The 23,849-nt window shown below is 47.4% G+C and overlaps 1 protein-coding gene across 1 annotated transcript in view; it reads right to left on the reverse strand.

Moving 5' to 3' along the window:
- PLXNA4 (plexin A4) overlaps positions 1-23,849 on the reverse strand; it is a 450,672-nt gene that overhangs the window by 122,714 nt on the left and 304,109 nt on the right. Inside the window, exon 5 of the mRNA XM_065672631.1 lies at positions 1,038-1,161. Coding sequence (XP_065528703.1) covers positions 1,038-1,161 — 124 coding nt within the window. The remainder of the gene's footprint in view (positions 1-1,037; positions 1,162-23,849) is intronic.

Consider the following 23,849-nt stretch of genomic DNA (forward strand, 5'->3'; position numbering starts at 1 on the left):
TTCATTATCACTGGAGAGACCCTACCATTCCAAAACCTGTCACCTGGAACAAGGCTGGCAACTGCACCTTGAGCAATTCCATGGAGAGCTGTCAAGGTATGGGGTTAGTGACCAACTTGTTCAGAGACAGAGCTTTTGGGGCCTGGGTTATCAATTTAATTCCAGCCCAAATTAATATGGCCAAGAAGACAGAGCCCTGTTAGCCTGAATGAAATAGATCTTTGCCTTCTTCTCAGACTGTGCTGGGATCTCACCACGTAAGGTGCTGCTGTCATGAGTGATGAGAGAAACCACAAGCTGGTTACCACTTCAACAGAGATTTCTCATCTAAAGCCCAGAAGAAGATCAGGATCATGTAATGATCTGCCAGCAATGACTGTATGGCTTCGCTGGATGCTAATTTAAGTAGCTTGAGACCATAGAGGTTTAACCTTGTGCTGAGGGGGACTGCAAGAGGCAGATAGCGAGAACCTTGGCAGCATCAGGTTCCTCTGTGTAGCATCCTGCCTCTCTGCTCTGCATTCTTAGTGCTGGAGCTGGAGCAGGATGGAATTCTTGGTGCCTTAAGAAGGACACATTTCCACCCAAGATGATGGGATCTTGGAGCTTACTGAAATAACTCAAGGAATCCCTCACTCGCCCTTCTTCTAGAAGGTAATTGCTAGCCATAATAATGTTCCTTGCCTAAAGTCCATGCCCAGCAACAACCAAATCCCTCTCCCAGGGAAGGAAACAACTACACTGGGTGCGCACAACACTGGTGGGGCACGGATTTCCTTCAGACCTGCCCTCATCTATCCATAGTTAATGGGGAAGCCTCTTTCCACACTTCTAGATAGGGGATAACCAAGGCCAAAATGTCCTCCCATGTCAAATCATCCTTTGTGACAGTTGATGAGGAAGTTAATGAACTCTGGAGAACCTCTTGCATCAAGCTGCCAGTCCTTCCCACTCATGCTGAATCCAGGTGGCACATACCTGGCTCTGTGCATGGGCAGATTAAACCTGGGGGGTGTGCAAGGATTAACGTTCCTCACCAATACGTTGTACTGGGAGACGGAGATGTTGTTGGGATGCACGGTGAGCCGGACACACTGCTTCATCTCCGAGGCGAATCTCCGAGGCTCGCTGGAGCGCTCACACCGCTCCTTCCTTGTGCACCTGAGCAAGGGAACAGAGCGGGACAGAGTTAACACAGAGCAGGCTGGGAGCAACCCTGGGACATGTATGGGAGAGTATGAAAAATACTCTTCCCATGGGAAGAGTATGGAAAGCCAACTCTGTACCCTTTGCACTAGGAGGAAAGCCACACTGATGCCCTGGAGAGCTCTAACTCAGTTCTATCAGCTGTGTGATCGCTCAGCAGGATGGAGAGCTGAAAGAACGTCATGAAAGGAGGAAAAATGATGGGTGAAAGCTCCATCCCTTAAGTAGAATGCACAGCTATAGAGATGCTCTGTCTTTCCACACATATAGCAGGTACAGTCTAACCTGCCCTTAAGCAAACCTACTGCCCTGTCCTGTCCAGTGGCAGTGGGACATCTTAGGCAGATGTCCTTTTAAAGTAGATGTGCACAGCCCATGCTCTTTGGCCCTGCTGATTAGTGGCAATCTGTTGTACTTCTGGGCTGCTGGTACCTCTCTGCTGGGAAGGGGCATCCCTCCAGTCCTTTGCTCAGCACTTCTAAGTACAGTCCATGGCAGATTAAGGGGGTTTTGGCATCTGGTTTGAAAGTGCCCAGGGCAGGATCTTAAGTATTCTGGTGTTCCCAGTTAGTGACAGTAAAAGTGGTGGGTGCACAGCACCTGGGTGCACAAGCCCGTGAAGCTTACACCATGTATTAATTGTTGACAGTACTTTCAGCATTGTGGCTGTCTCTCGTCTTTTTTGTTCAGTGTGAACTGGTAGCTGTGCACCCTGTTTCAATCTACATTTGCATTTGCTTAGCATAAAACACATCTGTATTTTACTCCACATGTACTGCCAAGGCCATCACTTCAAGGAAGGTGTCTCAGAAATCCACAGGGTTAATACAAAAGTACAGCTCCAACTGCATGCCAATTGCCTTTTTGCCATTAAGCTAATGTTACGGACTTGCACAGGGTGTCTTCAATGGCTTTTGTTATTAGCAATACTAATACCCCCCATTAAAACCAGCTATAAAGACTAAGTGCGGATGCTAAATTATTCAGCCACTCCCAGGCTTCTGAGTCTTAGCTGTGAGAGCACATGGGGGCTGCTGGAGGGTTTACTCCAAGATCACCCCTCAATGTCCTTGCTCTCTAGAGCAGAGATTGTCCTTACGTGCATGGGACTTTGCAGATAGGGATCTATGTGGAAGCTGTCCCTGCTCATGGCAAGGGGTTGGAACTGGATGAGCTTTAAAGTCCTTTCCAACCTAAACCATTATGATTCTATGATTTGCAACATACGCAGAATCAACCCAATGTGAGCCTATATGTTACAAAACTTGGGGGCTGATGTATAACTTCGAAGCTTGGCTTCTCTCAAGTGGCTAACACTGGATAAAATGAACATCCCAATCTCAAACTCAAATTGCTCCATCTTTCTGCTAGAGGAAAGTTTTGTATTTCAAGTGGCAGGACTCATAAAGGGAGATCTCTGCCATTCTCAGCAAGCTCTCATTTTGCTTTGCAGATTCGAGAGAGCAAGAGCAGCACTGCAGCTCTCTCCATTCCCTAGGAACCTTCATCCCATTAAGTCTCCTTTAGCTCTGCCGCATGCTGGGTCAGGAATTTTAAATGTTGCAGTCTCCAGAGGGTTGCATGGACCGCTGATGAACTGCTCCCAAAACTGAGTCCCATGTAGCAGAATGAAAGCCACAGCAAAATGGTGAGTGGAGATTTCTGGAAGCACTTCTATAGAACAAATGGACACAGTGAACCCATCACAGCTCTTAAGGGTGTGAGAACTCCTCTCCTCAGAATAGCTGGGAAGGAAACCCTTTTGGGCTCGGTGTCACAACACAAGCACCCAAATTCCTCAAGATCTCCCATTTATGTCCTCCATCTGCAGAATGACTGCAATATCTGGATTTGCTAAAATTAAATGTGCACATACCCATGCTCTGTTCAAGTATAATAACAAGTTAGGTTCCAAACACAGCCAGCACAGGAGGGCAACACATGGGGACAGGTTAAGCATTTAGGAATGTGCCTTGTATTCCCACCCCCACTACTGAGCAAGAGTATAATTATCAGCATCTTATCTTCCTGTTTACTAGTCATACACATTTAAGACACGTTACTTTTCAGGCCAAAACCTCACTCTATATTAGAATGATGTGTCTAGGTATCTCTTGTAAGGTTTGTTGCCATTCAAATAATGAAATGATACAAAAGCAAACCAAACTAAGCATGGTTTTAATATAATGTTAAAGTTGCAGTGTCAGGCTCTCAAGAGTTAGGTACTGCCAGACAGAAAGGAGTTTCTGCACTCCTAAATCTTCTCCCTGCACTGACACACTGCAAGCCAGACTTTAATTACAGCATCACACATTATTATTCTCCTTTTCCTTGGGTGACCCCAATTCTGCCACTTCCTAACTTTTTACTTTGATTGTCTGACTTCTTCAGTGCAATTTATCAACTTAAAACAAAGGGGGGGAACTGAAATCACAATTGTGGTCGGTGCTTGAGTCTGGTGATGGGGGAGTTCTGCCAGGCTGAACCAAATCAAGCTGGGCTCTGGGTCACAGGCAGGGTTCAGGCTTTGGAGTCAACATCACTGACCCCTTCCTTGAGCCAGCAACATAATTCATCCCAGGTAACTGATCACAGCTGCTGCATAAATCAAGACTAAAGGGATGGAGCTGCTTGCCAGTGGGTTTAGCAGGTTTGGCTGTGCAGAAAGGAGTGATGGTAGTTCTTCACAGCATTTTGCCCATGGTTTCCCCCATCTCTTCCTTGACCACTGCATGTGGAGCATCCTACGGGTTTACACACTATGGTCTCCCAGGTGTCTGCTCAGCAACTCAGGGGCGCAGCAAAATAACCTCTTTCTGCTCGTCCTTTTCACTGCTGAAATATTTCACCCTCCCCCAGGAACAGGGTGAAACAACAGAGAAAATCATTTCAGCATGTGCAAAGTGTTGCCCTCCAGCAGCAGAGTCTCAGATCCCTGACTAGAGTTGGCTGTGAGGCAGGAACATGGCAAAGCACCATGAAGGCAGCTGCCCAGAGGGGACATAGCCACTCCGAAACAATAAGTTCAGTAAATTGTACATAAAGGCAAACGTGACTTTTAATAACTAAGTACTTCCAGACACAAGCTCCTGCCTTACAGAAGTCATCACCTGGAAGGCAGCTGCCTGCACGCTGCAGCTGGACTGTGAAAGGGATAATGAAATACCCCAGTCCCAACTAATCATTTCTGGTGCCTCTGTTGAGAGTCAGCGTGTACTCGGGGTCCTGGAGCTTGCTGTGACTCCGCTGCACTCTCATCTGGCTCATGTACTACAGCTAATGCAGAAAAAAGACCTTGTACTGCCAATAACTCTTTTGCTTTAATAAAATATCAGTAGCTAAAACATGTTCTGCTCTCATGAGACCCCACTTGCAGCACTCTGTGCAGCTCTGGTGTCCTCAATGTAAGAAGGACATGGAGCTGTTGGAGCAAGGCCAGAGGAGGCCACGAGGATAAGAAAGTTGTGTGGAGACCTCAGAGCAGCTTTCAGTATCTGAAGGGGGCTACAAGGATGCGGGAGAGGGGCTCTTCATCAGGGACTGTAGCAGTAGGACAGAGGGATGGGTTCAAACTGAAAAAAGGGAAATTCAGGTTAGATGTAAGGAAGAAGTTCTTTACTGCAAGGGTGGTGAGGCACTGGAATGGGTTGCCCAGAGAAGTGGTTAATGCTCCACCCCTGGCAGGGTTCCAGGCCAGGTTAGACACAGCCTTGGGTGCCATGGTTTAGTGTGAGGTGTCCCTGCCCATGGCAGGGGGTTGGAACTGAATGATCTTAAGGTCCTTTCAAACCCAAACCATTCTATGACTCTATGATTCTATGCTGGCTCTGTCAATATACCAAGCTCACTTTCCACTGCCACACAACTTAATTCAATCCTATTCATGCTATAATTAGCATGTGGAACTCCCACCCAGTGGCATCCCATTACGCTTAAGACACCCAAAAGAGCATATTCCACTCCTGAGCTATTTGCATAAGATTATGGTGTAGACATGGCACTTCTCTGCGTGTCTTAATAACACCTGCTATTTCATTATCAGCTGCGTCTTTAACAATTGCAAGTGTCCTGCTTCTGTCCAAGCCATTAGTGCAAACACTAAGAAGCTGGTCCTACCGCTGAACCATGAGGGATGTTATTTCCTCTTCATCTCCCATGAAGAATAAATACCTCTAACACTAACCCTCTGTTCACCATCCACTAAGCAATGATGTTAATAATGTTAAATTAATACTTTGTGCTTCTATAGCATATCTCATCAGAGGATCTCAAAGGGCTTTGCCTGCAGCTAATTAAACTTTATGATACCTCTGTGAGGCTGAAATGTTATCACGCAGAGACAGGAAAGTGAGGCATAGATGCATGTGTGTCAGAGAGCACATCTCGTCCTGAAGATGAGATGAAGATCCTGCTTTGAGGCCCAAGAGATCATGGCTAAATCCCAGGTCTGCCATCTAAAGCAACCAGCTGGGGCCACAGATACAGGATACAGAGGGGTGAGGTTCTATCCCACCTCTGCAGCGAGATGCTAAGGGCTCTTCTGCCCTTCTATGGCTTGGTTAAACCAAGCCCAGACTCACGCCACCACCTCCAGGGTTTGTTCCTACATGTCCAAGGTTAGGAGAGTTAATCGGAAGCCTAGACATCTTTGGAGAAGCTGAGCACAGACCCAAGAGCTCCATGCACCTGCATAGACCAGGTATAAGACCTTCAAGCTCTTCATTTTCCCTATGCATAGGGTGTAAAAAGGTCATGCTGCTACTGCAGGGTTGTCAGCCTAACAGAAAGCATGTGTGCTGTGTGCATGTCTTCACCTGCCGTTGCCTCTCATTACCATCCCTCATGGGATGGGGCGGGACAGATGCCTCCAAGGGGGATGTTTCTCTGCCTTTCCCGCTTCTTGTCCATCTCTCCATCCCATCACTGTCTGAAATACTCAAGTTTGCTTATGGTGACTCCTGATTCCTTAGAATAAGGAAACAAGGGGAAGGTGCTGGTGAGCTATCCCCTCCCAAGCAGAGTGCTCAGAGGTTGGCAGAGCTTTTGGGATGCTCTTGGGACTTGAGCCAGAGCATCCCAAAAGCTCTCATTTGTTGAACCAGCATGCAGAAACGTGCTGCATAGGGTGCACTACAGACCAAGATCTCTAGTATCTCTGTGGCCATTCCTTAGGGACCAACTACTCCACAGTCCCATGAGCTATGAGCTTTTCCCTTAGTTATACTACCAGTAAGCCAGCGCGTAGCATCACTTATGATAACAAATTAACTGCACTAAAAGGCACCAGCGGCCCTTGTGCCTGGACTTTCTAGTGGTAATGATTTGCTAAGACATGCAGAGCCCTGATAAGACCATGCAGTGAGTTTCTCTTATCATTTGGGCTTGCAGGGACCGAGGTGCTCAGCTGCTACCCAGACCCATGCAGTGGCCTGGGGCCACAAGGCTTTGGGGAGAGATGGGAAGTTCACATCATTAACCAGATCCAGTGGTCCCTGCTGGAAACTAAACACCCTGAGCAGACAAAATAGACAGAGACAGATAGTCCTGGGAGGAGAAAGCCAAAGAGGAAGTTTCTTTAGGTCATTTTATATACTTTTTCAGTGGGAAGGTGGAAATAACAACAGCATAGAGCCTACTGAGCCTGTCTTGTTCCTATCCAAAAAGAAGAGTTTGATCCCCTGCTTTCTCTTTTTCCTTTAATTTTCCCAGAAACAGACTAAAACACCCAACTTCTCTAAGATGAGACCCAAAAAACTAAAATGCTGTCAGTTTTCTGGCAATGGAAAAGGTCTTATCTGCAATTTTGTTAATTAAAAGCAATTTCCAAGACAAAAGAGCGGTGACTGGATCTGATCAGAAATTGCTGCTCAGAACACAAGGTTTGTGTGTTTTAACAAATGGCAATTAGCACTTTATACAATTGTGTGTTGTTGCTTTTTTTTTTTTTTAATTCAGGGAAAAAGAACATATAATCTTACCATTAAATAAAATAAAAATAAATAATGAATTCATAGAAATCAAATGCAAACAAATTAATTCTTTTTGGAGAATCATCAGCATTGGATGTACAGCAGTTTTCTTTCGACTGCTTTTGCATTGTGAGACTCAATCTCAGCAGTGAGGTGGGCACATAGGGAAGAAGAAGGACATAAAGCCCTCAGACACAGAGTATTTGATGGCAGAGGTTGAGAGGAGAAGTGTGAGAAGCAGCTCAGTGGTTTGGGTCAGCTCAGCAAACTGAAGTGACGTCTTTCCACCGCCTCCAAACAGGTAATTTGTGGGCATTGCTGTGTTTGCGAAAGTTTTTGACATTTCAGCTTTCCTTTCTCATTCCAAAAGGTGACATTTCCCTCAGGGGACAAATTCACTCACCCTTTGACAGAATAACCCCAAACACCCTTTCCTTACACCTTCCTCCCCGTGTTGGTAAATTAGAGGTGGCACATGGGAACCAGCACACCCCATTCACACCAGCAAGGACCAGTCACCAGGGCAGGACATTTTGAGGGACACAAGCTTTATTCCATGTTGGCATCCCTATTTGCCTCCCCAACCTGTCCATTGCTCAGCATGATGTGGTAGTGCCAGTCACACTGGGGTCTTCAGCTTGTGCAAGATGGAGATGTTGTCCTCATCCTCCTCTCTTCCAAGTTCTGTGTTTTCAGCTTTGATACAGTTCACATATTTTTCTTTAGCTCTTCCCCTTAAATTCACCTTCTCTTCTTCTCAGGTTCCCTGTCTGCCTCCTTGACTCTCATCACCATAGCTGTCATGTGCCTCCTAATCTCCCCATGCCCAACCATGAGAAGATAGGATAGTGGGAATGAGAACATGGGTCTGGGTTGAGTGGGGATAGGGACATGAGGAGAAGGGAGGAAGATGGGGACAAAGGGACCAGCAGCCAGCTTGCACACCCCAGACTGTGAGGACAGGGATGTGCAGGACTGCTGTGAACACTCACATGGTCCAAGCCACAAGCACTACCACCCCTTCCCATGCTTCACAGTCTGAGCTTTCTACCCCTTCCATCGGTCTCCTTGCCCAGGCATGTTGGAGACATGCATCCAAGGAGAAAATTCAGGAGGAGAGTAGAGAAGATGAAGGCAATTTTTCAGGGAGATCTTATTTAGGTGTCAGACAGAAGACCCTGAGATTGTCCCAGCCTTGCTGGAGCAAGATGGGGCAGGAGACAACGATTTTTCCATTTCTTACATCTCTTTATCTCCAAGGGGAAATCTGAGGTTTCCCAGAGAACCCGGAGCCCATGGCAAGGCAGGCAGGCTGTACCTACAGACAGTTGGCAAGGATCACACTGAATAGGGTCCCCCATCCTCAGATCAGAACAAATATTTAGGAACCTGAAATTTAGTGGGGTGTGTAGCAGCTCCCCTTGCTCCAGAAGGGGAGGGTCACCTCCTCCAAAATGAACTAACACAAAGGGTGGCTATTCTTTAAAGTCATCAGCCTTGTACCACACCACTGTTTGTGTCCTGAGTAAAGCTGGAGCAGGCTTCACAGCCTTGGAGGTGATTTCTGGCGTCACGGCATCATTCGGGTTTTACTTTGTGCACAAAGCTAGGCAGCTTCCCAACCTCCCAGCGTCACCTAAGATTCCCTGTCCCTGCTCTGCACAAAATCCTGCTCAGAAGCCAGAGGAGATGTCTGCTCAAAGACCAGTCAGGTATGGTCGATGTCTTTTGCGAGGTGGTCAGCAGAGGGAGCTCAATGGAAGCCAAGTCCAAACTTTCTTAACGGCATTTTCAGCCAGGGCTGGGGACAGAAGTCCTGGAAAGGGACCGCAGGATACAGAGATGCTGTGGAGGCTCTGGAGATTCAAGTTATCCTGCTGTGATGGTCTGAATCGGTCTCATTCATGTGGTCCCTCTTTCAGGATGAGATGCAATATGACAGCTTCATTTTTGACTGGGGAAAAGTGTTTGATTTCCCAGTTGGGAAGAAGGATGAGACAAGAAGAGAGCAATTAAAGGAATCTGGGGACATAACAAGGCGTTTGTTATAGCCGAAGTCTGACCAAGGTGCAAAGCTGGTGTTTCCTGAGATGTCTTTGTCACAAGGGGGTGCAAGGCTGAAGAAGGAAAGAGCAGCTGGAATTACTTTTTCCTCCTGCTGGAGCCAAAGCAGTTTTCTGGCTGGAGCCAGGGAGTGGAAGGAAGATTCAATCCCACTTGCAAGTAAAGTTTATGGTCAGTTTTAGCAATGTTTTGACATTTCCAGGCTCCCTCCTTCAGGGTCTTAAGAATGGGAATGCCATAAATGTCAAGACGAAAGCATAACTGACCTTAAACTATCTGTGATGATGTGGCCAGTAGCCATCCCTCCCTGACTACTTTTTCTGGCCTCCAGGTTGCCCTCCACCCCTGCAATGGATAGCTGGAATTTAGCTCTTCCTGCCATGAAGGAGTTAAATTTTACCCACTGCCTGGGAAACTCCATTCAGGAAAGGCAGGAGATGCTACAGGAAAAGAAGGATAAATTTGAGCTGAGATCATAACCTTAAGATTATCCAGTTGCAACCCCATTGCCATGGACAGGGACACCTTCCACTAGACCAGTTTGCTCCAAGTTCTGTCCTGGGAAACCTTTCCTGTCAGTGAGAAGAGGTGAAATTCATATGCAAATTCATATGCATCCATGGAAGGAGCTGAACCCTTGTTTTCATCTTTGGATCTAACCACAGACAGGCTCGCCTCCCCCAAAAACTTGCTCTTTGGGCATCAAAGATGAGCACGGACTCTTTAAGAGGAAGAAAAGGCCATTGGGGTGGCCTGAGGGTGTTAAAACAGTGGCGGTTTTTAACTGGTAGTATTTGGGGACCCAAAGGTCTGTGTATCCTTTCAGAAAGACATGGAAAATATAACTCAAGAAAGCTGAAATCCACTTTTTGGGGCTTTGCATCTCCCCAGCACCATATTTCAGGGACCACAAGCCACAGAAAGTTTCAGACCACTAACCAAAGCTCACCCCAACCCCTGCTCTTCCCAGTATCTCAGCAGGGACATCCCTGGGGTGAAGGACCAAACATCCCCTCCTTCCTTAGGCTGTAGTTTGGGGAGGGTTGAGCTGCTGTACCAAAGCTTCCTCTTCCCCACATCCTGCCTGCTGCCACCGACCCTGTCACTTGGCAAAACGGAGTAAGGATGCTAATTGCTCTGCCTGCTAATCTATTCTAATGAATGGTAATAGAAGCTGAGTTTCTGCCCTGATAACTCTCCCGGCTTACGCTGCAGAACGGCAATCCCACCGCCTGCCCCTTATCTCTGTCCCCAGGTGGGCTCCTCCCTCTATCACAGCAATTGTATAAACCCAGCCCTGGAGCCCCCACGGGGTGTGGGTGTAAGGGATTTACTTCTCCATGTCCTGCTCTACAAAGCCAGGCGCTCTATACACAGCATCCCTCCCCCTTGCTTTAAGGCATTTCATGCCCCTTCTCTTTCCCTTCACCCCCTTTCCCCACATTCTCGCAGCTGCAGATTGTCTTGTTGGTGCTAATCTTGCCTGGGGGACCCTGCGTTTGCCCATCAAGTGCAACCTGCTCCTTAGCCTGCGAACAAAGGCTCAGAGGTGGCCTAAGGACCACACCAGCTCATGCACCACTGGGGTGCAGCCATGGACAAGCGGTTTGTGTGTACACATGTGTGTGCCTCTGTAGGCAGATCTCTGATGAGCATTTGGATGGCTTATTCAAGCCTGAGATGAACGGGAGCATTTCACATGCAAATCCCTGGAAACTTGGAGCCTTTGTTTAATGAAGAATTGGAAATTATTTGTTGGCACAAGGGGAGGAGAGTGTGGAAATGAGGAAGAGGTTCTGTGGAAGGTGATGTTGAAACACACTCTTCTGTTCCTCCCATGACAGCCATTGTGTTCAGAGGGACCTCAAAAAGCCCCATCAAGCTCTACAGCATCAGTCAATGGCTGGGATAGAAGAAATTCGGGGTGGGGGCTTGGCTCTAAGTGGGTCCCAGCCTCAGGCTGCAAGTGATGGTGGCATTTAAGTCTCGGCAACTCTGCTTTCGTTGTCCTCAGTGCCCACAAACCAAGGCTGCCCTGATGAGCCCTGGCATGTGTAGATTCCCACCTAACACTGCAAACTCACTTGAAGCTGTGAATAGTGAATAATGCTGACAGTGCACAGGTCCCAGAAAGACAAGTATGCCCTGCTGTAGAAGCAGTGTGAAAAACACCAACAAACTCATGTTTGACACCTGAGAGGATGGGTATCATCTGCTTTCATCTACTGACCCTTTCCATCCTCCTCCAAGGGTCAAAGACACAAGGAAAGGACACCACTGAAGCTGCAGGATCTGTGCTGTGCTGTCCCTTAAATCACAGCCCTCCGACTCCTTTTGTGGCTGAACCAACCAGGCACAACACAAGCCCGGAAACTAATGGAGATTCATATGCCCCTAAAGGTACACATGTGAACAGCGGTCAGTCCAGAGCACTGAGGTGGTCCACAAGAAAGAAATTACATGAATCTGCTTGGATCTGTCTGTTCCCACCTGCCCATAAAAGACAGGGCTTGAAATGAAGATGGAAAAAGCCCCGAAGACTCAGCTGAAGGCTACCTGAGTAATACAAGCTTCTGTCTCTGAGGAGTCGGTAAAATAACTCTCCCAGCACTGAATTCACTTACAGTCGGTTTAAAGAAAATTAAAAGAGAAGAAAGCAAGAGAAAGGGAACAAGGTTCCGAGATAAGGCAAGTAATTAAGGAACAAAATTACTTTTCCCAGAGAGCATCCTATCATGGTGCTTCCTATTCATGCTAATAACATTTGTGAGTGTCTTTCCCCACAACCTAGGCAGATAACACCTACGCTCTCCCATGCTCCTACATGCTCTCCTCTGCAAGGGCTGATGCAAAGAATTTGTTCAAAGGGATTGAAGTTCTTTGTTCGTGGCCTGATTCAGATACCTGGGAGCATCATACCTGAACTGTTCGTGGGAGCTTCCCTTGAGTAACTGCAACATTTTTGGTCTTTTCCCTATCATAGAATCATAGAACGGTTAGGGTTGGAAAGGACCTTATAAGCAGATTGAAGGACATGGTCATGTCCCTCTACTCTGCTCTGGTGAGACCCCACTTGCAGCACTGTGTGCAGTTCTGGTATCCCCAGCATAAGAAGGACAAGGAGCTGTTAGAGAAAGCCCAGAGGAGGCCACGAGGATGTTCAGGGGCTGGAGCACCTCCAGTACGGAGACAGGCGGAGAAAGTTGGGGCTGCTGAGCCTGGAGAAGAGAAGCTGCGTGGAGACCTCAAAGCAGCTTCCAGTGTCTGAAGTGGGCTACAAGGATGCTGGAGAGGGGCTCTTCATCAGGGACTGGAGTGATAGGACAAGGGGTGATGGGTTCAAACTGAAACAGGGGAAGTTCAGGTTGGAGATAAGGCAGAAGCTCTTCCCTGTGAGGGTGGTGAGGCGCTGGCACAGGGTGCCCAGAGAAGTGGTAAATGCTCCATCCCTGGCGGTGTTCAAGGTCAAGCTGGACCAAATGACAAATGTCGGCGATGAAGATGATGAAAGGTGCCCAGGCCTTCAGAAAGGTAAAATTTGGAGTGTGGTGCTCAGAGTCTGGGGCTAATCCAAACCAGTGGGTCCTGAGGCTTCCTCATGAATCACTGCCAAGACTGTGTTGAGACCTGTGAAACAAGAGGTGAGGTTTGGCGCCGCTTCAGCCTCACCTCTTAAAGGACAAACAGGGCAGGGAAACTACAAAGAAGAAGCACAGCATCTGTGTTCAAGGAGGTATGGAGCCATGGGATGTACAATGTAAGTGGTCCCTCACTTATATTGATACTGAATCACTGCCAGACTCAGCCAGCATGTAATTTAATTGCTTTTTTGCTGTTAGCATCTGCTGTCTTGACTTAGGGAAGCATAGCCAGAAGAGAGAAAATATTTCCACAGGATAGACTGAGCTGCTATGAACACTGTTTACTGAAATCCCCCACCTCTAGAAACCCCTTACCCCAAGCAGTTTTACTCAGAGGGGCCATAGGAAACCCCACAGTTCTTCAAACCAGGCTCTCCCTCCCCACTGTTCCCTTTGACCTTCATCAATATCTCCTTTTTCACATCACTTTTCAGCTCCTTCCCTTTCCTCCTCCTGCCCACATGCATTCATCCATCTGCCCATGTCCCCTGGCAGCAGAGCCAACAGACAGCGACGTGGGCTGTAGCTCTGCTATTTGCTGCTGGCAGAGACAGTTCCTCCCTCCGGCTCCAAACTTTCCCCCTGCTCTCTAGCAGTACAATCAGAAGCCTTGAAAACCATAGGATGGCACAGGAGGAATTACATCCAGTCCTCATTGCCATACAGAGCCGGAAAGGGAGGTCTCTGGCTTGCCCCATGGGTCTGGTTGGAGAGCAGATGCACTTTGCGCCTCTTGTGCAGTGAGGCTTAACTCTTGTGCAAGTTAAGCCTCGTTTGGGAAAAATTAGCTAAGGAACCTCTTAACCCAGGTTTGGCTTTCTCTGTGAGATGGGAAATCACTGTGATGGGATTTGCTGCCTGGAGAAGACGGTAGAGTTGCACCCAACCCAAACCATGTCTGAAGCTCCCAATCCATCTCTAGGGTATTCATCTCTTCATAGCAAGGAAGAAGCACAAGCTGAGCTAGATGCACAGCCTTCAACAGGTGAACTGCCTCAGAGGTCATAAATAAAGGAGGAAATGTGTTTACATGACCTTCACATGACTGATGCTGAGGCTTTTGGGCAGAGCTAGAGCTTCCCGACTACCTAAGTCAGCATTTCACCCCAACTCGGACACAAATCACATTGAAAACCCTAGTCAAAGTATGCTTCACCCTGTCTTCAAAGTTCAGCTCCTTCACACCGTGCACTAGGAAACGGAATCTGGGGGGACAGAGGAACAAGAGGAAAAATAAAGCAGGCAGGATTTTAATCTTAGTCTCACTGCCCTTCTCTGCTCAGTCCTGCTCCAGCCAAAAAGTCAGAAACAAGCTCAGTTCCCCTCTTCCTAAGCCTCTTGTCTGCTAAACGCTAAGGGGTGTATCAGGCACTTTGAGCTCTCTCTATGGTGGTTTCTTACCCATAGAATCATAGAATGGTTTGGGCTGGGAATGACCTTAAGATCATCCAGTTCCAACCCCCTGCCATGGGCAGGGACACCTCAGATTAAACCATGTCACCCAAGGTTCTGTCCAACCTGGCCTTGAACACTGCCAGGAATGGAGAATATACCACTTCTTTGGGCAACCCATTCCAGTGCCTCACCACCCTCACAGTAAAGAACTTCTTCCTTATATCTAACCTGAACTTCCCTTGTTTCAGATTGAACCCATCACCCCTTGTACTAACAAAGAGTCCCTCTCCAGCATCCTTGTAGCCCCCTTCAAACACCACAAGCTGCTCTGAGGTCTCCACGCAGCTTCTCTTCTCCAGGCTGAACAGCCCCAATGTTCTCAGCCTGTTTCCATACAAAGAGCAGGCTGGCTCTGCAGAGAGGTTTGGAATTGGATCCAATCAAAGCCAACCCATAAGAAACAAAAGGATGAGGATTTCACCCCAGAAATTTTCCTTGCTTCATCCCCCTTGCTTTAACCATTCAGCCAAAAGGAGATCCTAAGGCATTATTCACCTAAAACAGGTGGAGCAACTAATCTGGTCTGGAACACCCCACTGAGCCTGCCCCTCACACCACAAGGCACAGGAAAGCCCTCCCTGACCCAAGGGTTAGCTTGGGATCGCAGCTAATATTCCAGCTGCAAGGAAAAGCTGTTGGCACGTGATGTATGGATTTCCCCTCATCCATGCATGGCTGGAAGGGATGAGTTAAATGCTGAAAAATTGCTGTGTGCTCTGAATGACCTCAGTCATGCTGGGCTGTCAGATGCATGGCAATAGAGCTATTTATTATACATTCCAGGTGTCCATCTCCCACACATGTTTTCCTAGTTTCCTTCCCTATAAAAGCATGTAGTAGGTTCTGGGGGAAACTTGCACGTTGCTTCTCTATGGGCAGTTTTCATACTACTGGGTGAGCAGGATAGCCAGGTGGCACTGGTGGATGTAAGGGAAGTCACCATGGGGAGATGTTATTCTTGCTGCAGCAGGGCACAGCAATGCTCCAATACAGGCTGTGAAGTGACAGTGTGGATCCAGTGTGGGAAAGGGCTGGGGATGCTGAAGGAGGTGGGAATTCAAGTGTAGTTCCATGGTGTTATCTCCCATACACAATCCACCCACAAGACATCTTCCAATACGATAATTTGTGATGGACAAGAGTCCTACTATGTTTTAAAAGAGCAAGAGAGTCCTGCTAGAACTGAAGTCTTTCAGGATCAACCCTATAATATCCCATCCAGAATCCTGGGTTAAAACCATCATTTTATGGGTGGTGACAGAACTTAGTTTTTCAGTTTCATCTGGAAGGGAGACAATAGTCTGGCACTGTGCACTGAGGGAAAGAGCAGAGAGCAGAAACAGAGCCCATGGTGTGTTTGTGCTCTCAGGTGGGTTTTAAATTAGAGGGAGGACTCTTGCAGACAGCCTGGTTGGAGCTAGAGTCAGGCTGATGCATGTATGGACATGGTGGCATAGAAAGATCTAGGTTGTGTGCTTATGTTAGGAAGATAAGGGCAGATCTGGCAATAGAATGAAGTGAATTAAGCCCCACTTGAAAAGATCCTGCTCCAACCTGCACAACTTGCTTGAGGGAAAGCAGAAGGCAGGACATCATCTGGTGGGACAGGCTCATCCCCACTCATCCCTAACCCACTGAGACAGCCAAAAGCTTCATCACTCAGACACGGGGTGGACTCAGACTCCCCTTGTATGGAGCGCTGCCAAGCTCAGGATGCCTCTGCTCCTGATAGTGCGGAGGTCTTGGCATCACGGCAGGCTTGGACCAGTCTTTATCTCATTCTGCAGATGTGTTCTCAGGAGCATTGGTAGGTTGGCAGCTCCAGGAGACAAAGGGTGCTCGATGCAGGCTCCGATCCACCCCTTCTCCTGCTGTGCCCATGCCTGCAGCCTAGGGTGTTAAGCATCATTTGAATCTGGTGCAGCACATGAGGTGAAGGTGTTATTATTCAAGCCACTGGTTCCAATGAGATTAACCAGCCTAACGGAGCAGCTTGCATGGACCTCCTCTAAGCTTGAATTTTCACTGTTAGAGAATCCCCAGCCAAGTGGAAAATTGGAAGGAGAAGAGGGGGTTCTGAAGGGGAGAAGGGAGGGGATGATTAAGTTCTCTAGAAATTAATTCATAACTAGAGGTATGGAAATAGTAACTCCCCAAGCCGATGGACAATCCCCAGCAAACACATTTCAATTTGGAAGCCAGCTTTGCTGTCACTGCATCCTTTGCTTTCTTGGCTCATGCTGCTTCATTGATTTCATTTTCCAGCCAAGGTGTTGACTTTGCCCTTGGATTGTGGCTCCTGCTTTCTCCCTGTCCAAGCTCGAGTAGCTCAGAGTTCCAATGTTGGGCAGGCCCAGTGCAGAGCGCTGGCTAGAAGTGAGGGTAGAGCTACAGTAATGCACTGGGGAAGAGACAGGAGGAAAAGAAGGGGGAAAACGGAAGGAAGTACCTAATTTTTTAGTCCTCTTTATTTTTACCCTCAGGAATAGACCCCATAACTCAACAGATTTAGAAGCTCTTGTGCAAAGCAACATGTGTGTGCTCAGTGCACCATCAACAACCTGTTTTATCCTAACAGCAAAACATGCATGTCTATACAATATATTGTTATCCACACAGTGTCCAAGGGCAAGAAAGGACTTGGTCAAAGCCTCTAGACAGTATCACAACTGAGATACAACGATTCTCAGTTTTGAGAAGTGTCACAGTAAAGTCTACAGGAGGAAAGGAGGTTGTAGTGAGGTGGGATCTGTCTCTTTTCCCAAGGAACAAGGGATGGGACAAGAGGAACCGGCCTCAAGCTGCCCCAGGGCAGGTTTAGATGGAGCTGAGGAACAATTCCTGCCCCAGAGGGTGCTCAGGCATTGGAACAGGCTGCCCAGGGCAGGGCTGCAGGCACCGGCCCTGCAAGTGCTCACACACTGTGGAGACGAGGCCTCAGTGCCATGGGGCAGTGGTGGCCTTGGCAGTGCTGGGAATGGTTGGACTGGATGAGCTTAAAGGGCTTTTCCAACCTGGCTGTTTTATGATTCTGTGGAAGGCTCATAAAAGGTGTCCTATGGGCTGACTCAACAAACCATGTCCTCAGCTACCAATAGCCAGACCTGTTGCCCAACAACTGTGTGGCATTAGGAAACAGCAAAATAGCAATGCAGAGCTTTTGGACCCAGGATGCCAGGACCATGGATTCAACTGAATATCACTTAATGAACAAAGAGGATGGGATGTGCAGGCTGAATTGCAGCAGGGAACAGCGAGCCTCCAGCAGTGAGGGATTCCTGAACCCAGATCAGTCTGCTCAGCTGCTTGGCAGGGTTTCCACACACATTCATGCACATAAGCTGCCCCAAACTGGCCTTGCAATGGGGCTGGAGAGAGTTAACAGTTGTTTACCTGATTCCCTAGTGCAGCTCAGGAAAATGTTACTGCTTCCCAGAGGCACACAATATAATTTTGCCTTAAAGGTTAATAGTATTCTACTCACTGAGGAAGAAAACGGGGGCTTGAAAAGCACTTTCATTAGCAGCCCAGCCTGCTGCACTTCAGATGGTACCCAGAGCCCTGACCACTGAGGGGAGCTGGCCTCTCCCCAGCCAAAGCCAGCATCAGCAGCTCTGTTTGCAAGAAAGAGCTCTTCACAGGGATTCGGAAGTTTCTAGCACTGAATTTAAATGAAAGGCACTACTCATGACCTCAGGCAAGAGTGAGGCCCTTCCTCATGAAATGCAAGTGATAATTCCCTCTGCTTTGTGGGCATTTATTAGACTTGCTAACAATAAATGAACTGAAGCAGAGAAAAGAACGCCCAATCCTTGTGGCGGGGAGGAAGCTGAGAGTCAGCAACCAGAGGCTGCCCGGAACTCCTTGCTGAGTTGCTGACCCTCTCCAAGCAGTGTTTTGGGGCAGAGCAGAGGATGCACCCACAGCTGCCATGCAGTCGGTGACTGGGAAGATGCTTTGATGAGGAAGCTGTGACCTTTATGCGCTTTAAAGCCTCCTCCTCCGGAAGAAGATGCTGGAAAACAAGGCTGCTCCCAGTTCATGTGTAAATATGCCAGGAGCTATCATCCACTTGCTTTCTGCAACCTCAGTGGCTTTATCTCTGTTCCAGACTGCCTGATCAGAGAGTGTCTGATCAGGCAGACACTGCCTACGTCCTCCTGGGGTGTGAGTGGCAAGCATCTACAGTGTCTTGCTGTTGCCTATGAAGCCTGTTTTAGGATGGTTTGTTCTGGTCTCTGGCTGAATTCAATTGCACTTGTTCACATTCAGTCCTCTCAGGCTGCCTCTGCATGTGAACAGAGGCCAGCACTTGAATGCTGAGGCATGATGATGGGATCTTGGTGGGTCTCTCTTCAGACTTTGCTCCAAACAGAGCCAGGTCAGCTGTGGGGACATCAGGCTGACTTGAGAGGATATCAGATTGTGTTTAATTACCAGTATGGAGCCTGCAGCACACACAAGCTTCAGATTTCTACTCCAGTCTTGCTACTGGTCTCTGCTTCATGCTGCATCCCAAAGCCCTGGCCTAGGCTTAACATCAGTCACGAAACAGGCTGACAGTTGCCCTTTATCCAGTTGTTAGCAATGGATATAAAGGCAGAACAGTCACTGAGACAAATACAAACTACAGGGCTCTTCTCCAAGCTCCGTGTCTTAGAGACTGATGCAGGATGCAACACCAGCATGGCATACCCAGAGCCTCCCAGCAGATCCATCACTTCCCCAGCAGCTCAGGAGAGGATGTGAGCCACAAAAGGCAGCAGAAAGCTAATCCGTTTGCTATATAAAACAGCCAATAATATGCAGGACATTTCCTATTAACCACCACACATCCAGACAATTACTCTGATTGATTCCAATCAGGTTTTACACCGTGCTTTATCCATCAGCACAAAGCTTCACTGCCTCTTACTATCATGGGGCAAACCATTCTTAATGGAGACTGCCAAACAGTCCAGCGTCAGCATTAGCAGTCACAAGAATTGATGAAGTAAATGCAGCGTTAGGATGGCTGGGGTTTTGCAATCCCTGTATGGAAAGTGCAATAAAAAATCTATTAGAGCAGCCACACAACAGCAAGCTCACCAATAACACTCCCTGTGTTCTGAATACATTTCTAATCTGATGGAAAAGGCTGAAGAGATACTTTGAGATGTATGCCTTTTACAACCAGGATTATTACGCCTTCATGATGTTAATGTGATGGATGGATGGATGGATGGATGGATAGATAGATAGATACATAGATAGATAGATAGATAGATAGACAGACAGACAGACAGACACGACATTTGTTTCATTCCCTGCCTTTTAGCTGGAATTGGGAGCTTTTCCCCCTCTCAACTCAAGCAAAAGACTGTCATCTTTCAGTTGCTCTTTTTAATGTGTTTTAACAGTGATCAAAAAAAGGAGGCTGTTGACGGTAAGAATCAGAGGTCTCCATGAAATTTAGAGATATTAACCAACTTTTATCTGCTTAAAATGGGGATGAAAATTACTTTTGCCTCTGTCAAGTGCCCTGATGCATAAAAGTCACTGTGCATAGAATAAGAGTGAGCCAGGAGCAGCAACAACTGAACTAAGAATAGCTGTAGAGAGGCTGCAACCCCAGATATAAAATTGTTCCTAATCTTCAATCTAAACCTGCCCTGGTGCAGCTTGAGCCCATTTCCTCTTGTCCCATCCCTTGTTCCTTGGGAGCAGAGCCCAGCCCCTCCTGGCTCCATCCTCCTCTCAGGCACTTGTAGGGAGCCATCAGGTCCCCCCTGAGCCTTCTCCAGACTGAACCCCCCAGGTCCCTCAGCCATTCCCCATCACACTTGGGCTCCAGGCCCTGCACCAGCACCGGTGCCCTTCTCTGGACAAGTCATTCCCTCCAAATCCGAAACTGGGACATACGTCCCAAGTCACTCCTTCCACTCTGTGTATATTTTTCAAGCATCTTCTACAGTGCTTTTACAACCTTATAGATGTGTTTCTGCTTCTTCTATTAGGAAGAGCACTCCTCAACCAAATGAGTCTCTGTGTCAGGGATTTCTCCAACGGCAGTCTCAGGTGACAGGTTATTGCCGGTTCATTTCCAATGAGCCACACGTCAGAATCCCTGTCCCACAGTGATCCTCCTTCCACTAACCTGTTAATTGCTTTACCTGCCCTATGTGGTTTTAGTTAAATTGTCCATAATGATGATATGTTCCTGCATACACAGCCTGCTATTAAACAGGACTTTATGCAGACTCATGGGCAAATGCCTACTAGATGGGGAGCTGTTCTTGCTCATCCTATGGCTGAATGGGTGCTAGTACGGACTAAAATCTTGCTAGCACTAGATCTGCTTCATAGAATCACAGAATCATGGCATTACAGAATACTTTGGGTGGAAAGAACCTAGTTCCAACCCCCTGCCATGGGCAGGGACACTTCGCACTATACCAAGTTGCTCAAGGCCCTGTCCAACAGCACCTCGAAGGATGTATTTTCAGTACACCAGAACTACAAATTACCAGCACTACTGTAAATCAGGCCTTGATCTCCAGTGGATGCTTGTGATCACCTTTAGAAACTGTCTTCTCTTAACATCAACTTTCCAATTACTTTTTTCCTCTGACTTAATCCATTTTCCCCATTTGTTTCATTCTTTCCCAGCAGGAAAAACCACACTTCCAAAGTGCTGTCAATAGTGTGCATGCAAAATACCTTTGCCTAAAGTCCTGGGTTATATTATCAGATGTTGAGGAGCAAAAGGAATGGCAAACAGCCCAGAGCACTGATCGGAAAACCTGGTTCTGCTTATTAATTTGAACACCTGGCATTGGCTGTCCTGAGCAGCAAAGTCCATGATATGGATTCCAAATAATTAGAGGAAGGTCATGGGCAGGTACAGACCTTCTGCCTTCACTGAAGCAGCCAGCTCAGGCACATAGGGTGGGGGATGCTGCCCTTAGATATATGTGGAGGCCTTATTTCTCATCAATGATTCAATATCTAATTAAAGTATGTGCAGCACCCATGTAGTGATTTGTTGGTGTTGCTCTGAAGAAGCATCAGTTGGACAAGTACTTTGTGAGAAAGCAAATCCCTATTCCCACCCAGTAATATCTTACTCTTTATCCTCCAAACAGCTCTCGAAATACAAATTTTCCTTCTTGTGTTTCTATAATAACCTTGAACTGCTCCCTCTGATTTCATGGGTGCATTAATGCTTAAAGGAAAGAATTAGGGATTTCTGTCCATGGCCTTGCAAAGGAGGAAATGGATGAACTCAGAAGATCTGTCAGACACAGGGAACCCTTGCTCCTTCCCTAGGCACAAGTCACATATGCTGCAAGATTCAGAGTAGAAATCAGTACGTCAGAGGAGTGATAGTGGCTGTTTGCAATGACATGTATGTGGACCTGGGTGGAGGTAGGGGTAAAAGAGCTTCAAAGACACTTAAGAACTCCTTTGGAGCAATAATCATGCTGCGTAGAAGCATAGAACTATTTAGACTGAAAAAGACCTTTCAGATCATTGAGATATCCAGTGAGGGAGCTTTACTTGTAACACAGGATGGAACCTGCACTATCAGTTACAGGGACTGCAGGGTGCTGGGTGATGTAAGCAAGTCATTGCTTATTTCTACCCTGCTCCCAGGTTGTCTTTCCTCCATCCCTTCAGACGAAGCTCAATCTCAGTTTGTGTTTACCCTATAGATTTCTTTCCTTTCTTTCACACTCAAATCATTAGCGATTATCACATGCAAAGAAAGAAGATCCTCGGTACCAAAGAGTCGATGTCTGGAGGTAGCTGTGAAAAAGGAGCCAGTAGCAGCAACTCAGATCCCTCTTTGACACAAGAAACTTATCTTATCTCGTTAAAATAATCCTTCCTCTATTCCCAGTCAGACCAGAATGGATGCCCACCAACCCAACCAGTCTATCCATCCCAGAGCTAATAATCAGCACAGCTCTCATGTGACAAGTTGAGATGGACTAACATCCATATACAGGTATTCCTCAAATCTGGGAAGAAATAAGTCTCAGATTCAGAAGGATCCATCCAGTAATTCCCAAAAGACTGTGAGTAGCTCAGGGATTTCTCGACCCTCCTACCTCTCATGACCTTGTCACAATGGCTGACAGGCTGGCTTTTAGACCAGCTTGTGGCTGTGACATTGACACAACTCATGCTGGAATCACTTAGATGTACAGATAATGTTGTCATTCAAAATCCACCCTGAAAGCATCACCCACCACACGCCCAGAGGAAATGCATAAATCCAGGACATGTCCTCCCTGTATGCCTGGAGGAAGAAAAACTTTTGGGTCATAGAACCTGAGATCTACAGGAGAAACACCATTTGTCCATTGTGCCTCAGTGACAGAGCTTTAAACAGAAACCAGGGATCCTGATGCCTGGTCCCCAGGGAAGAGACCACTTCATAATAGACTCGCCAAGACAACACTGATACAAACTTCATCAACTGCAATCAAAGGCAAGAAAACAAAGGATGAGATGGAGGGAGACAGCAAAAATTACTGACTTGAGATGAGCTGAGCACATATTTTAATGGGTTATTTGGACTCCCCACTGCTGCTGCTGAAAGCTTTCTGTGAGAATCTTGGCTTCCCCTTCATGCAGTTACTGAGCTAATCAAACACGCTTCAGCCTGGAGCTGGACTGCTGTCCAGCAAAAGCTGCAGCTGGTGAGGAGTTTCTGAGGAGGACTATGGTTTAGCCGGATGGAAAAGAAGCCCCTGCTCCAAACGCTGTCTTGCTCCAACAGCTGTCTTGCTCCAACAGCATGCCAAAGAGCCAAACCATGGCGACATCAGAGCCAAAGCAAACTCCAAGGCACATAGGGTGAACAGTTTAGGGAATACATGTCTACAAAGGGCTTCTAAACACATCCTGAGTGGAAGGGTATGGCAAAGATACTCATCATACTCATCATCTGTATTGTGACTACTCGGTGTCACGCTAGTAAGGCCACAGATCAGGAGGACTTTATTTATCATCCATCCATTTATGATAAGTGGTCTCGAGCACCTCCCGTATGACGACTGGCTGAGGAAATTGGGGGTGTTAGGCCTGGAGAAGAGAAGGTTGCATGGAGACCTCAGAGCAGCTTCCAGTGTCTGAAGGGGCCCTACAGGGATGCTGGAGAGGGGCTCTTCATCAGGGACTGGAGTGATAGGACAAGGGGTAATGGGTTCAAACTGAAATAGGTGAAGTTTAGGTTAGATAGAAGGGAGAAGTTCTTTACTGTGAAGGTGTTGAGGCACTGGCACAGGGTGCCCAGGGAAGCTGTGGCTGCCCCATCCCTGGCAGTGTTCAAGGCCAGGTTGGACACAGGGGCTTGGAGCAAGCTGCTCCAGTGGAAGGTGTCCCTGCCCGTGGCAGGGGCTGGAACTGGATGAGCTTTAAGGTCCCTTCCAACCCAAACCACTGCATGATTCTATGATTTAAGAGATGTGTAAACTGATGCTTGACAGGCACTTGAAAATGCAGAAACATAGAAATAGCTGCAACT

The sequence above is a fragment of the Lathamus discolor genome, chromosome 1, assembly GCF_037157495.1.
Source record: "Lathamus discolor isolate bLatDis1 chromosome 1, bLatDis1.hap1, whole genome shotgun sequence".
Lineage (NCBI taxonomy): Eukaryota > Metazoa > Chordata > Aves > Psittaciformes > Psittacidae > Lathamus > Lathamus discolor.